At 44.7% G+C, this 14,952-nt stretch overlaps 2 protein-coding genes across 11 annotated transcripts in view; one reads left to right on the plus strand and one right to left on the minus strand.

The window, feature by feature from the left end:
• FBXL2 (F-box and leucine rich repeat protein 2) overlaps positions 1-14,952 on the plus strand; it is a 71,681-nt gene that overhangs the window by 43,703 nt on the left and 13,026 nt on the right. For 5 of the 9 annotated variants that reach the window (XM_037525933.2, XM_037525927.2, XM_037525899.2 and 2 more), the window contains 4 exons: positions 701-745; positions 1,248-1,304; positions 4,737-4,949; positions 5,580-6,655. In XM_037525933.2, the coding sequence (XP_037381830.1) occupies positions 701-745; positions 1,248-1,304; positions 4,737-4,949; positions 5,580-5,687 (423 nt within the window). In that variant the 3' untranslated portion in view covers positions 5,688-6,655. Of the gene's footprint in view, positions 1-700; positions 746-1,247; positions 1,305-4,500; positions 4,617-4,736; positions 4,950-5,579; positions 6,656-6,806; positions 6,997-14,952 lie in introns of those variants that run through there. The other 4 variants (XR_005128104.1, XR_005128107.2, XR_005128106.1 and 1 more) reach the window with 4 other exon arrangements.
• Positions 6,524-14,952, minus strand: part of UBP1 (upstream binding protein 1) — a 44,941-nt gene continuing 36,512 nt past the window's right edge. For both annotated transcript variants that reach the window (XM_037525869.2, XM_037525887.2), the window contains 4 exons: positions 14,109-14,227; positions 11,624-11,766; positions 10,866-10,917; positions 6,524-9,219 (listed from right to left, as the gene is read on the minus strand). In XM_037525869.2, the coding sequence (XP_037381766.1) occupies positions 9,182-9,219; positions 10,866-10,917; positions 11,624-11,766; positions 14,109-14,227 (352 nt within the window). In that variant the 3' untranslated portion in view covers positions 6,524-9,181. The remainder of the gene's footprint in view (positions 9,220-10,865; positions 10,918-11,623; positions 11,767-14,108; positions 14,228-14,952) is intronic.

Consider the following 14,952-nt stretch of genomic DNA (forward strand, 5'->3'; position numbering starts at 1 on the left):
AATTCACCTGTCTAGCTCAAAGTGACTCGGGGTCGTTTTGGGGTATGCCGAAAGCTACCTTCAGGTGTGGTAGTAGAATAGAACCCTCAAGTGCTCCTTGCATTTTTCCCCCATTGGCCGGAAGCGAGTTCTGTAGCAGGTCTAGATCTCACAGTGAGAGGAACCTCCTCCCTCACAGGAAATGTCCTCCCTCTTATAGATCCCAATCCAACCTCTGAGATCGCCCCCGTCCTGGGTGGCTGCGCTGCCTCTGCTTGTCTTCCACATTGCCTGCTAGACACCTAGCACCAGGGGTCTCTGGCCTGCCGCTGGGCATCCATGTCCTTCTGGGGACACGGGTTCCTCCTTCACCTGCCCACACTGTGGCTCAGCACTTCAGCACATGCCTTCCTCAGCCTTTTCTCTGGCTAAAGTGTACGTGCTGATGTCCGTGAGCCCTGGGAAGATGTAGGCCACTGCCTTTTTGGAGTGAGAGAAGGAAATGCAGCCCACAGCAACCCTTTCCCCATTTCTAGAGTGAATAGGAGTCAAAGGGCACCTGCACAGATGTGCTGGCTCACTGGGTCACTCACTGGGTAGGGCACCATCCTAAGTGGAAGAGAAAAGTCCATTGGGTCAGTATTCAGAGGGACAGGACAAACCACCCCTGTTGTCCTAACTACTGACCACATGGTGGGGGATGTCTTATGGACTCTTTCAGAATTGCCATGATCTGGAGAAGATGGATCTCGAAGAATGCATCCTGGTGAGTGGACTCCCAGCAGCCCTATAGCGCTGTCCCTCAGTCACCGGCAGACAACCAGGGAGAGCCAGGGATACAGACTGGCTAGTATCGCTACCCTCCTTGTGCCAGTGTAGGTGTCAGGACTTGGGAACCAGGGCGGGCCAGGGCCGGTGTTGGTCATTAGACAGAACCATGACAGAGGAGTTCAGGACAGCACCATCATCTGCCAAACAACCAAAATAAACTCTCATGTTCACAGAATTTGAGGGAGAAATGAACTTGCATATCCATAAGGTACCTCTACAGAGGATACTCCTGGGGGACCATCCTTGTCCACTCCTCTTGTCCCCAGGCTCCTTGGGGCACCAATCTTGAGACCAGAGAACAATTTTGCAGCTCCAGGAGTGGGTGTGATTAAGATGACTTTTTAATTTTCTTTCCCACCTTTTGATTCTTGTGTTCAAGAAGGGTTAGGTGTTTAGTTCTGGTGTTGAGGCCACACTGACACAGTGTTTCTCTCCAGATAACCGACAGCACACTCATCCAGCTCTCCATTCACTGTCCTAAGCTGCAAGCCCTGGTGAGTCCAAGTGTTTTTGTGACATTATTCACCTATTAGAGATGAAAAGGACCTTCTCACCACAGCAAGGTGATGTCTGGATTTCCTTTCTGTGAAGGTATCAATGTTCTTGATTTCAAGCATCTTTGTTGGGCGAACTTGGGAAGCAAGGTTTCTACATTTTATCAGTGAAGAAACTGAGGCAGGGAGTGGTTAAGGAACTCGCCCGAAGTTATGCAACTGCTCAAAGGCCCCAGATCTCTTGGCCTTTGTGGTGTGCAGTCTTTCCACTGCCCTGAGATGGAGATGATGGCACAGATTTTTCTTAATCCAGCTTTCTCTGTCATCTTTTAAACTTGGACTGTTCTCAGAGACTAGAATATTGGAACATTCTTAACGCTCCATTTGACTGTGAATTGCTGTTCCCGCCAATCTTTCTTATTCCCAATTCCCTTGGGTGCGTCCCCTCAGGCACAGTGTGACTGGACAGCTCTGGGATGTTTGTTAACTTGACAGCTCTGGGATGACTTGGACAGCTCTGGGATGTTTGTTAACTCTTTGGCATCAAATTTCACAGATAGATCAGAAACCTAGTTGTGTCCAAACTCTCTAAATTGTGTTCCTCTGTGTTGTGCCAATAATTTTTTTAGGTCTGATAATTTCTTTACTCCCAAATTTGTCTGGATCTGGTTCTGTAATTGATTCTCCTTTATCCTCTCCAGTCCTTTGTCCCTGAGCCCCAGGTTTCCACAAGAAATCCCACAGCAGGATGGAGAAACTCAAGAAGGGGTTACCGTAAGCACAAACAGGCCTTGTGCTAGCCTCCTAACTCCTGCCTTTCATCCTGCCCCCTAGGGATACAGGGGCCCTGTCAAGGAAGGTCTTCCAGATAGTGTTTTCCTCAGAAGGGATTCTGATGACTGAAAATGTCCATTTTTTTTTCAAAGATTTATTTTATTTATTTATGCATACAAGAGCTGGGGTGTAGGCCAAAGGCGTGGGGTTGAGAGGATTCAGAGACCGAGTGGGGAACAGAACAGGCAGATTGACTGGAATACACTGCTGAGGGGAGCAGTGGGCGAGACAGGAGAGGTCTGCTGTGCCATGTGGGTCACCTCCCGGGCCGGGGATTGAACCTGTGCTGCATTGGCTGTGGATAGCTTCATAATGCTGAGACTTAACCCCTTGCACCACTAGGGAGACCCCTTTTAAAATAGCATTAGGGCAATAATAACCTAGATGGAATCAATTGCTCCTACCATTGCTGTATTATTAATTTCCATGTGGTAACTCCTCCTTCCCCCTCAGCCTAGACTCTGTTATTGTTAAATCACCTCCTTCACCCTCAAGATTCACCTTTACTTAGCAAAGCTATTATCCTATTTAATCAAACTCAGCTTTTTTTTTTTTTATGGAGGCATGTTTTTATGTGTGTGTTTGCTTGTTTGTTTTTTGTTTATACATGGACTGGGTACAGTCAGAAGCGCGGGAGGGTGAGAGAATTCACCAGAGCCAGAGTGGGGAGCAGAGCAGGCAGAAGGACCGAAGTACACTGCTGAGGGGAGCAGCGGGCGGCAGGAGAGGTCTGCGCGCCATGTGGGACCCTCCTCTGGTGGCCGGGGAGCAGCCGGGGATTGAACCGGCGCCGCAGAGGCCGCGGGCAGCTTCGCAACCCAGAGCTCAACCGCTGCGCCACCGGGGAGGCCCCAAACTCAGCTTTTGAGTCAGTTCTCAAAGCAGCTGGGGAAAGGAGTCTAACAGAGGATGCCGGGGAAGCTAGACATGCAGACACCATCTGCTGGCCTCCTCTAGGTGTTTGGAGAAATGTTCAAATCTTCTCTCCATGTTTACATTGGATTGGTGGTGGTTTTTTTTTTTTTTTTTTTTTCTTCCTATTGAGCCCTGAGTTCTTTAGCTATTTGGGGTATTAATCCTTTTTCAGATACATGATTTGCAAATATTTTCTCCCATTCAGTAGCTTACCTTTTCACTTTGTTGACTTCTTAGTAGTGCAGCTTTTAAATTTGATGTAGTTTCACTTTTTGGTTTTTGGTAACAAATCTGAAATCACTAAGGCCAACATCATGGAGCTTGCTACCCGTTTTCCATGATTTTTGTGATTTCAGGCAGGCCTTACATTCAAGTCTTTGATCTCTTTTGAGTTGATTTTTGTGTGTGCTCTACGATAATGGTCCGATTTCACCCCTTTGTATGTGAGTCCAGTTTTCCCAACACTGTTTATTGAAGAGAGATCATGTCCTCTGCATAATCTTGACTGATTTGTCATAAACTGAGCATATATGCATGGGTTTATTGTACATTCAGTGGGTGGCCCGGAGCAGGTAGCTTTGACTATGTAAAAACAACAGGACGCTGTGCCGTGTGAGCTGTCTTGCCAGGTTTTCCTGTGAACTCAGGAACAGATCGTGTGGCCCCTCTGATTTTCCTTAAATTAAGCCAGTTTTTAAAAGATGTTAAATGTGCTTGTATATCCCAGTATGTTTCTCAATGAATATACTCTTCCCAGATCGAGTTGCTCACTCCTGATCCTTCAGTTCCCCTGTATTCACACAGTTGGCACTCGTCCTGTAGCTCCATGATCCTCTCCCTCCAAGGTGTAAACACAAGTTTGGCTTTTAACTCCCCAGTTTTGTCTGAATCTAGATGCTTCCTTCCTCAGACTTCCTTTATTCAGTACTTACTTTTTTCTGCCTGCATCCAGGTAAGGCCTTGCACACAATGCACTGTACTCTCTCCCACTTGGCTTTTAATCCTTCAGATACCAATTCAGTGGTCATTTCCTGTCATAGAATCGCACAATACTTACCTTATTAGCCTGTTTAATAGTCACACTATTTCGTTTTTAGGTTCTGAGCTATACTAGTGCAGAAAAGTTTTTTACTCACGAGTGGAATTAGGGCCTGGCACAGTTGGGAGTCATATATTTGAAAGAACAAATGAGTTACTGGGACTGATGTGATGCAGAACTACTTGCCTGTGAGCTCTTATAGTGTGGTGGATGTTTTATTGTATATGCATTGGGAGAAATTGGCAAGTGTGAAATTAGTGATAGGAAGAATTGAAATGATACAAACCTTTACTGTTTATACTCCAGAGTAGTCAGTAATGCCCCAGCATACTGTTCAAGGTCTAATTACAACCTGTAAAGTGCTCAGTGTGTCTGAGTCATGTCTGTACAATTTTCTAAATAAACAAGGACATGAGACTCACCGCCAGCTTCCTCTCAAATGGAGAATTAGCTGTAAGACTGCACCCAATGGAATAAACTCCTGAAATTTCCTCTACAATTTTGATTTCCAACTTGACGTGGTTGGAAAGGTAAGAAAAGCCACTGTCCAGTTACCAAACTTGTGGTCTGAGGGCCTCAAGTCTTTGTTTTTAATAAGCAATTACTTTGAGTACTTCCTATCGGCTTGTTTCTCCCCTCTGCAGAGTCTGTCCCACTGTGAGCTCATCACAGATGATGGGATCCTGCACCTGAGCAATAGCACCTGTGGCCACGAGAGACTGCGGGTACTAGAGTTGGACAACTGCCTCCTCATCACTGACGTGGCTCTGGAACACCTAGAGAACTGCCGTGGCCTGGAGCGCCTCGAGTTGTATGACTGCCAACAGGTCACCCGTGCAGGCATCAAGCGCATGCGGGTAGGTGTGGGGGCAGCGGTCTAGTCAACCAGGCCGATTCTCAGCCAAACATGAACATAGGCATCAACACCCATTTTCTACACTCTGTCCTTAGAAGTTCTGCACACTGATCTCTTCTTGGACTTCTTTGAATTCCCCTTATTCAGCTTCCACATAGAAGAGCTAATGTAAGGCAGAGGTTCCATGTAGTCTCGTGCTCAGCAGCTTATAATAGGGGCCTTAAGGTGTTCACCAGTCTTGGCTAATTTCTAGGTAAGAGGGCATATTAGAACGTGGCTTGCTTTCTGTGCATTCTTCACCACAGTTGTTTTCCTGAATATGCTCTGAGTTTAGGCCTGTTGCATTTACACTGCGAGGAGCCCCGTCCAGGGTGCTACAACTGCTGAGAACTCCCCTCAGTGGGCACACAGGACTAAGTCATCCCTTTGGGCATGATTTCCTTTTCTCTTTAGAAGATGCCGTTTTAAGGGATGTGTATGTTAGCAGGAGTGGTTCTGGCCTCCGCCAGAGACTTACCTTCCCAACAGTAAAGGTGATTCTATGTGGATATCTGTGGGCTTTTCTGGGTTTATACCCAGAACCCTAAAAATAAGTATGAAGACTGCATTTTTTTCTTCATTGTACTTTCAGGCTCAGCTCCCCCATGTCAAAGTCCATGCCTACTTTGCTCCTGTCACCCCGCCTACAGCCGTGGGAGGAAGTGGACAGCGACTCTGCAGGTGCTGTGTCATCCTCTGACAGCCATTGCCTGGTCTCAAGGCAAGAGGAGATCCCTTCTGCCAGAGAAGACCCGAGTCTTGCTGACCTACTCCACCGTCACCCAACTGTTTCTCCATTGAGAAAGGCATTTACAGGTAAAAGACTTCTGTAGGGATTACAATTACTCTGGTGATAGTTTTCACCTTTAATCTGCTGCGGTGCAATCAAATCAAAGCCTTGTTTCAGTTCACACTTGGCAAGAGTGGTCTCAGTGTAGCCAGGATCATGTAAGAAGCCTGGATTTCTTAAGATGTGGGTGCCTGCCTAGATACAAAATTCCTGCCCTCGGCTTTATCAGCATTCCTCAAACACATCAGTGTTAGCACAAGTTGAGCAGAAAAAAAAAAAAAAAAAACAAGCTGTTAATTTTCTACCTGATACTTAAGCCAGTGGCCTACTGTCATTCACATGATCCCATTTTGTTTATCAGGACTTTTCCACTTCAGCAACGTTATCGAAGTGAACTGTACTACAAATTCAGTGTCTTGATAGTTTTATAAGTAGAGACTTATGTGGAAGGCAAGTTAATAGGTTTCCACGAGACACCAAAGAAATGAGGACTCTAAGCTGGGTAGAGCAAGGTCTTCACCTTTCTGTCAACTTGTCATATACACTTCCGGGACCAAAAACACCTCAGAGTTTGTTGCCTGAGTGGAAATTCTAAGCTCTGGTGGATGTTACAGCATGTTTTTGTTACAGGAGAAAAGCTAATCTTGTCATCTGTCACAAAACTTGGGGGATCTTACAGAAAGAGAACTGATTAAGGCTGAAGTTACCTATAATATTAAAAAAATAATGAATGGATGCATGCAGAATGGGTGTGATTTTTTTCCCCAAGTTTATTTTTAAATCTTAGAAATCAAGTTACACCCAAACTATTGAAAATCTTTACACTTAAAACTCAGTAAAGTGTTGGCACTCATAAAAATGAATAAGCCATTGCAATGTCAGAGGATTTTATTGCTATATTCTTACGGCACACAACTCTGAGCAAAAGCATTTTCCAAATTTAGACTCTCCTAAATGTTATGATTTTGTGTTCTATCTGTTCACCATTGTGATCTTGATTAAAGATTAAGAACCCATCATCTCTTTCAGTGTGAACTTCTATGTTAATGGTAGTGGATCCTTCCTAGCAACCAGACTCGGGTTTCAGAGCTCAGAGAAACTAAAGTAGGACAGCAAAACCGAGATGTTTTCCTGTGACTAGCACTTCTTCATTTGGTTGGACAGTTTCAGAAGGATTTGGAATACAATGCCTCAGCAGCATTCTAGGAAAAGAAGGCAGGTAAATATATAAGCATTAAAGTCCTGATTGTTGTATTTCCTTACGGATATACCCCAGCATTTCCTGATCTAACGGTGTTGGTATACGACAGCAGTTATTTAAACGTCTTTTTGAGCCTATACCGGCTACTGGACTCGATGGTCAGTGACGACATTTACACATCAGGAGAAGCTCTGACTAGAAAATCAGGTTTGAACAGTTACTGGTATAACTTGTCAGCTTTGAGAAAACAAATTGAAAAACCACACACTGACCTCTGGCCTGTTGTGTCCTTAGAACACCCCCTTTGACTACGACTTGAGGTGACACTGGTAGGAACTGGAATTTTAAATGAGACACACTCTTGCAAAACATACAGAAAACATTTATTATACTGAAATGTATACACCCTACTGTTAAAAAAACAAAGTAGCAAATCTGCTGGTGCCATAATTTAACCTGTTTACTGGGACAAATGTTGAATGTCACTTGAGTTTTTAATTATTTTTACCCCACTTTTAAAACCTGATGAGGAATTCAAAATAGCACACAGCATTAAATGACATTTATTGTTCCAGAAATCTTGAGACCCAAAAAGGAATGCTAAAGAGACAAGCGAAACTCTATAAACAATTGCTCACTTCTTGCCCAAGTGACTGGTATAGGAAACGTGGTCGTACACAGGGAAAGTGACAGAAAGGAAAGCTCTCCTCCCTTGCAGGAGCTACAGAGGAGTTAGGTATTTTCAAACTGAAGATGGAAATAACCTCTCATGAATAAAACATAAAATGGCAAAGCTTTTACCCAATGGAAGCAGTTTGTCTTTGGGGAGAAATTTCAAACTCAAATCCTCCTTCTGCCTGAACAAAGGATAAGGATGAAATAAACAGTCAAAAACCAAGACACCTGGGTAAGTGGACAGAGATGCTATAATTAAATGGCCTTGAAGTTAAAAGTTGCATCTGCTATACCACAGGCTTCAATAATGCATGCTGATGAATTTTGAAAAGGGAGAACAGGAAAAGCTAAAAGCAGATTCCCTTTGAAAAGTATATTGGCAAACAGCATTTGGTTTTGTGGAGGAGGCACTCTTCATTAAAAAAAGAAGCGATCATGTGGTGTAGGAAAAAGCCCCTAAGTAATCACCAGAATATTTAGTCATGATTGTAACTCAATATTTGAGAAATGTAAGGAATTTCTGTGGTACAATTTAGTGTCTGATTTATGATTCTTAGTGTTTCATGATAACGATGATCCCTTAACACCAAGTCAGAAAACGGTCACGCTCCCCCTGCCCCTGCTTTAGGCCATCTCTTTCCAGTGCCTGGGATAGGACTTTTAAAATGCTTCAGACTAGGATGGAGTGGGATAGGAAGGGTGGTCAGAGACAGAGGGGAAAAAAAAAGAAAGCCACTAGTTTAAAAGGCAATGGGGCTTCAAAAATGAAAATCAGAAACAAAATGCTAAAATGGAAGCAGACACAAAGTTTTTCAATAAATCTGTGACAAAGCAGAAAACAAACACAAAAGTCTTTGTACCTATTAGGATTTACACTGATCCTCTCAGCAAGGTACTCTTGATAATGCAGTTTGCTTCAAGCCCACCTTCCTGGCTTGGATCTTCCCCGATCTGGCATGACCACATGGGACACACACCCTTAGACATGATTTCTTCTGAGAAGGTACCGAGCCTCTTACCTGACCAGCGACCGCCAGGTCAGACGCAGCTTCTCCCCGTGGACACACTCCCAACAGCACGGCTGGCTCCACAAGAGCACTGTCCAGGTCAGCATGAGGTTCAGGCAGTAAAAGCCAGACTGGCACGAAAAGGTAAATGCCCAAGTACATTTTTACATTCATTTCCAAACCGCATACAGTGTAATGAGACAGCAAAGGCTGCTTCTAGGAACGGTATCTACTGGCCTCTGCCAGGGAAGCAGGCAGCCCTGCCTGCACCACGGCCCCAGAGCTGCACGCTCGCTGGCCAATGTGCTCACGCTCACTAGAGGATGCTGGGCTGTGGCAGTGACAGTGACAGTGAGGAGATTCGCCTCTCATACAGCTCATTAGAAAGGTCATCTTGTGTTTTCAATATGAAACATTTCATACAGTAAAAATCCAATCCCAAGACTTCTTGGATTCAGTCTTCACACACTTTTAAGCGTGACTTTATTTGGTACTGAGTATAGTTCAAGCTACGTAAGACATCACTTCAAAATTATGTGGATACCATCACCATTTTCAACTGCAGAAAAAGGAAAGAGAAGTTACAACTGAAAATTCCTGGAAATGTCTATGCACCCCCCACCCCGCCCCATTCAAACTCTTCTGGAGGGGGAAAAAAAAAAAAGCGAACGTGTACAAGCTCCTCTTCCTTAATGCCACATCACGTACACCTTCCCCTTTCAGACATTTCACCTTTGCTCCTGAGCCCATCAGGGCCCACCCATCTTTCTGGAAATAATTTTTAAATTTAGATGTGAAATATTTGAAAAAAAAAATAGTGCCAGTTCTGGCTGATGTCCTAGTTTCTCAAGAAATGGTGTGTGAGCCATGGCAGGTATTCGTGAAGGAAAAAAATGAATTTTTTTCATGAGGCCAAAAGTCTGAAAGACAGTGCACTGAGCTTGGATATTGTATTATTCAATCAGATTTGACCTTAGCAATGTCCACTGCTTTCACAGAAATACAGCCATAACTTTAAAGTATGAGTTTCCTTTTTTAGGCAATGTGAATTTTGCAAAGTAAAAACCATATTGGATTGAGGACAAAAAATTGAGAAGTACTTCTGAGAAAGTACAAGATAAAGTGAGTCAGTTCCGAGTTAAAATTCAGCCCTGCAGCTAAGCTAACCTGATGCCATACGCACCATGTCAGGCACAGAGTGAACTCAGCTTCAGCACTGTTCTGGACTAGTCCCTTCAAGAATGACTTCTAAGAAAGGTGAGACATGACATCTTACTCTTGTTGATGCAGCTTTTGTGCTAATAATCTAGATTTTAACCCATCAGATTTTTTAAAGTCTGCACACATGACTTTGTCATGTAAAATTTTAAATTAAAAAAAAATTCATCCTTTAACTCTTTCATACGACTTTTCTGAGCCCTGTCCAGATCCATTTCTCAGCCTCTCTTTAAATGACATGTATGACTGTCTAGGGTTTGAGTACACTACTGATAATGTTGGCGGCTTCTGAACTGACATCTCCTGCCGGCCCCTGACGGAATCACTGCCAGTGTGACATTTTCAGACATCGACCATGGCACGTTTGATTGTTGTCCCCAGTCACACCCGCCTCTTTACTGGGACCACTGTCTGCCCATTGCTCTTAGAAGAGCCACAACCACTTCTCCCTCAAATGTGAAGCCCAGCAGAGCCCAGTGTTAATGTGTGAGACACCATCACCTCTCACCCAGATGACACCTCCTGCGTCCAGTTTTCCCCCCATCTCCGCCTCCACGGAGACGCAGGAAACACTGAATCACATTATTCCTCTACTTAAACTTCAATGACTTCCCAAAGTATTTCAAATAAAAGCTACTATTAGTAAGTCACACTGACGCCGCATTGCTCTGCAAATCCCTCACCACACAGTACGTGGCAGCAATGGGACTTCTTTTGGGCCTCCAAAGAAGTCAAGCATTTCCCTTCCTAGACAGCCCCATACCAACTTGGGGTGCCTCTCACATGGCTGGCTCGCTCTCACTATTCATGTGTCAGCATTAATGACGTTTTTTGGAGAAGCCTTGCCTGACAGCTTCATGACCCTTATCCTCACCTATCCACTTTCCCATTGCAACACAGCAGGTAAGGTAAATACTCATTGAGTGCTGCTTATAACACACACATGATCTGTCATGATCCCAGCATTTCAGCATGCATGCAAAGTACCTTTTACAGTGGAGAATAAAAAGCAACTCTCATCTTGAAAGTTCTGAACCATCTAGAAGGATAAAGCAGATATATAATTAAAAATCCTATCATCCTTGCTTAACTGAGTAGAAAAGATTACAAATATTAACATAAAATGCCGATGTGTATATTGATGCACAAGTATGGAATTCAGTAGCCAAGACTGTAATACTTCGTGAAGGCAGCGTGAGGTATAAAAAGTCATAGCTGCTGCACTGGCAGGGCCTTGTGCTAGTAATAGTCATGTCTGCCTGTGGTGGGTGCTGAGAGCCTTGCGCAGTCCCCCACTGGATCCAGCCGGGAGCATTCCTGCTGGGTCCTATCTGCGGTGACTAACGAAGCCACCACGGAAGTGATCTTCTACGACTACCTGCTTGTCTCTGACCCGTGGGGGGAAGTGGTACTTTTACCTTACTGTTTTTCAGTCAAATAGTGAAGAAAAGGAAAATACATCTAGATGAATAAAAATGGGCCAAAGCCCCGCTGTCCTTCACAAGTCCTCAAGTGTTTGGATTCAAAACGGAGGGGTGGGGGAGGAAATAGTTATTTCATTTGTATTCGTTGTATTACTAGGCTCCTAAAACTCTTGCTTATAAATTCTCATAAAAACGTTCAATTCTCTGAAAGTGATTCTCCTAAGTACTTGCAGAAGAGGTCACAGGGTTTCCGTATTTCTTCAGTGACATGTAAACTATCAGTGTGAAAGGGAAAAGCAAATGGGCATGCCGGTTCGTTACCTGATCGCTAACAAGAATGTGAATACCAGTAGGACCCTGTCTGTAAACCTGATTTATTTGGTGGAAAGGAATATTAAACACCAATGCAAGTTTTCGAGCGACTTCTGAGGCAACCATCTCTTCCAAGTAGATTGCATGATAAACTGAAATAAAAAATAACATTTTAGCAGAAATATTTCATGTTTTCCGGGCGATCATAATACGAAACATTTCAAAGCAGTAAAAATGAAAACGGGAACAAACTATTTCCTGACCCCTTACTACCCTAAAATCTCAACTTCCCACCTGAGACACATTAATTATAATGTAATATGAACAGTAATGTATGACCAAAAAGTTGGTGTTTTTTTATTGAAAACCAACGGGATTTGTCTGCAAATGTACATGGGTGATCTTTCTGGGGTAAATGGGATTGAAATTGGATTGTGATGGTGGATGCAAAACTGGAAATTTACTGAAAATGTCACTCAAATTATAGTTAAAATGGGAGGATTTTATGACACATAAATTACATAGATCTTTTCAAATGTGTATTTCTAGCAATATACAGAAAGAGCCCTAGAAACGTCATTTTTGATTCACTATGTCCAACTGGGAATGTGTCCTAAGGAGATTAAAAAAAAGCTGCCTCACCCACCCCAAAAAATTAAAAGCTATGTGAAAGATTCCCCCCCCCCACCCAAATGAATGTGGACAGAGGGCCTGATTTAGTATTTAAAAGGTTATGGGCCGTGGGCCTCCCCTGGTGGCGCAGCGGTTGAGTGCTGGGCTGCTGGGCTGCGAGGCTGCCCGCAGCCTCTGCAGTGCCGGTTTGTTCCTCCACCGCCGGCGAGGGTCCCACAAAAAAAAGTTATGGGCCGCTTTGTTGCGATTTACATCGTGACATAGCCTGAGAGCAGAGAGGAAGGTTAGTGAGACGGTGCCGTTGCTGCCCTTAGCTGATGAGGTACAGGTGGTCCCAGTGCGCCTGACTGCAGGCCCTGCTGACTGTATTCACACCCTCTTTCTCTAGCTCCTTAATAGGTATTCTGAAACAGCCTAGGGTGGGGACCTCCCCAGTGGCGCAGCAGGCTAAGCCGCAGTGCCATCACCGCTGCGGCCCGGGCTCGAGTCCCGGCCGGGGAGCCCACAACCCAGCTAGACGATGCAGCAGATGCAGAAGATTTTTCCGGCAGCCAAGGGAGATGGAGATAGAGATAGAGACCAAACCCGGGGATAGGGGACTAGGGGATCAAACCCTGGGATAGATGGAGGGCAAGGGGGACAGGACAGGGGAACTGGGATAGATGGAGGGCAAGGGGGACAGGACAGGGGAAGATAGATACGGAGGGAAGGAGGCGGAGAGAGACATGAGATGGGGCTGGACCGAGCCGGCGCAGCAGGGATCCCCAAGAGCCCCATCAAACATTTTGAAATTGAAATGAAACATGGAAAAAGCTGTAAACCAAAGTACTTTTCAGAGCTCCATGCATTATTAGTGCAAACAGCTGCCTCTTTGAATTGTGTAAGACAACTTTTCTCTGAAAAGCTCTATTGTGTTGCCCTCATTGTTTCCAAATGTGGGGAGGAGGGAGATGTTACCACTACCCACCATACAAACGAGAAAACACATGCTTTCAGAAAGTTTTCATTGGGCCTCCCTGGTGGCGCAAGGGGTGAAGCGCAGCACTATGAAGGGTCCGCAGCCTCTGCAGCATGAGTTCAATCCCGGAGTTCGATCCCCAGGTGGCCAGGGAGCAACCAACCCACATGGCACGGCAGACCTCTCCTGTCTCTCCCGCTGCTCCCCTCAGCAGTGTACTTCGGTCCTTCTGCCTGTTCTGCTCCCCGCTCTGGTGAATCCTGTCACTCCCCGCCACATCTCTGGCCTGTACCCCAGCTCTTGTATGCAAAAATAAATAAATCTTTTAAAAAAAAACAAAGTTTTCATTAAGGACCATATTTTGAGGAAGGGAGCGCGGCCAGGATCATGATCTCTGCCCTAATCCAGCTTCCATTCTGGAAAACCAGCAGGGACAAAAGTCCTCTGATACGCGAATGGAATATGATGCACATATATTGACGGTGACACAAGGACACAGCACCAGGCTCCCTGCACAGAGCCCACAAGGCCAGCCAGATGTGTGAACACCCAAGGCTGTTGTTAGACAGTTTCATCTTTGCACATGTCCCATCTTCTCTCCCCTAGTCAGTAAAAGGGAAAAAAAAAATCCCTCCTTTTTTGCCAAGCTACCAATGTTCTTGTAGTCATCACTTAAGAAATCTGAAATTTTAAGAAAAAACAGCAAAAGCCCAACTATTCCAGCTAGTCTTTCCCTTCTTGGCTACTTCTGGCATTAAGGGTCATATGAAAAAGATCCATAGTGTGGCTGAAATAACTAAAGAAAGTGGTTTCCTTGGCCCTCTAGCTGCCAGGATTCTTTCTGGCTTCTGCCTCAGTATTCACAAAGGGCTAACAGGAGGCTGAGATGCCCTCAATACCCACCGAAGGGAGTCCCACTGCCATTCTCGCCTCCACTGCCCGGGGCCTGCCGCTGCCCTTGCAGCAGTGCGTTGCTTGGCTGCTCCTGGCAGACATAGATGGTTAAACGGGGCCTAACCGACCTGCAATGAGAAGATGCCACCCATGAGCCTGGGAGAGAAAGCTGCCTCACAAAATGTACAAATGACAACTACAGGAATCTTAGTTCTATTTCCTTACAAGAACTTTACAGTGCTATTTCATTATACAAAGTAATTTACTAATAAAAATATAAAAACACACACCTCACTCCAACTATCACAGGTGGTCTAATCTGATGATCCAGACTCTAAACCACTGAGATGGTCTGTCAGAGGCTGGTAAATTTAAGTTTCAAGATTAAATCAGCAATTTAAAATACCAGTAAGATTCAGTTTTCATGGAATTTTCACACAAGTCTAGAAATAGCAATGATAGTAAAGTCTCTGGTTCCATCACTTTAATTCACAATTAGAACGTTACATTTTTAATAACTGTTTAGTAGTCGTCACATGACCTTGAAAACCATCGATTCTGTGTAGCTCACCTAAACGAGAAGTTTGTTTTCTTGGCAACAAAACCCAGTCGTCTTCAAGAAATCAGTACTGCCCATGTGCATTTCTACCCGTCTTAGTCTACCTCTGCCCTCATCAGTGCCTGTATCATATCTGGGCCTGCCCTGAAGGTGCACACAAAAGTCTTCTTGTGAGCATGAGCTGCCAATGCGCCACAGCACACGCAGGCACATGGCCAACCCAGTGTGGAAACACATTCTGCCCAAACTCCCCACACAAAGAAAGGAACAATCTCATTTCAAGCAAAACAGTTC

This window comes from Talpa occidentalis, unplaced genomic scaffold (assembly GCF_014898055.3).
Source record: "Talpa occidentalis isolate TD23 unplaced genomic scaffold, MPIMG_talOcc4v2.1 talOcc4.10, whole genome shotgun sequence".
In the NCBI taxonomy this organism is placed as follows: domain Eukaryota; kingdom Metazoa; phylum Chordata; class Mammalia; order Eulipotyphla; family Talpidae; genus Talpa; species Talpa occidentalis.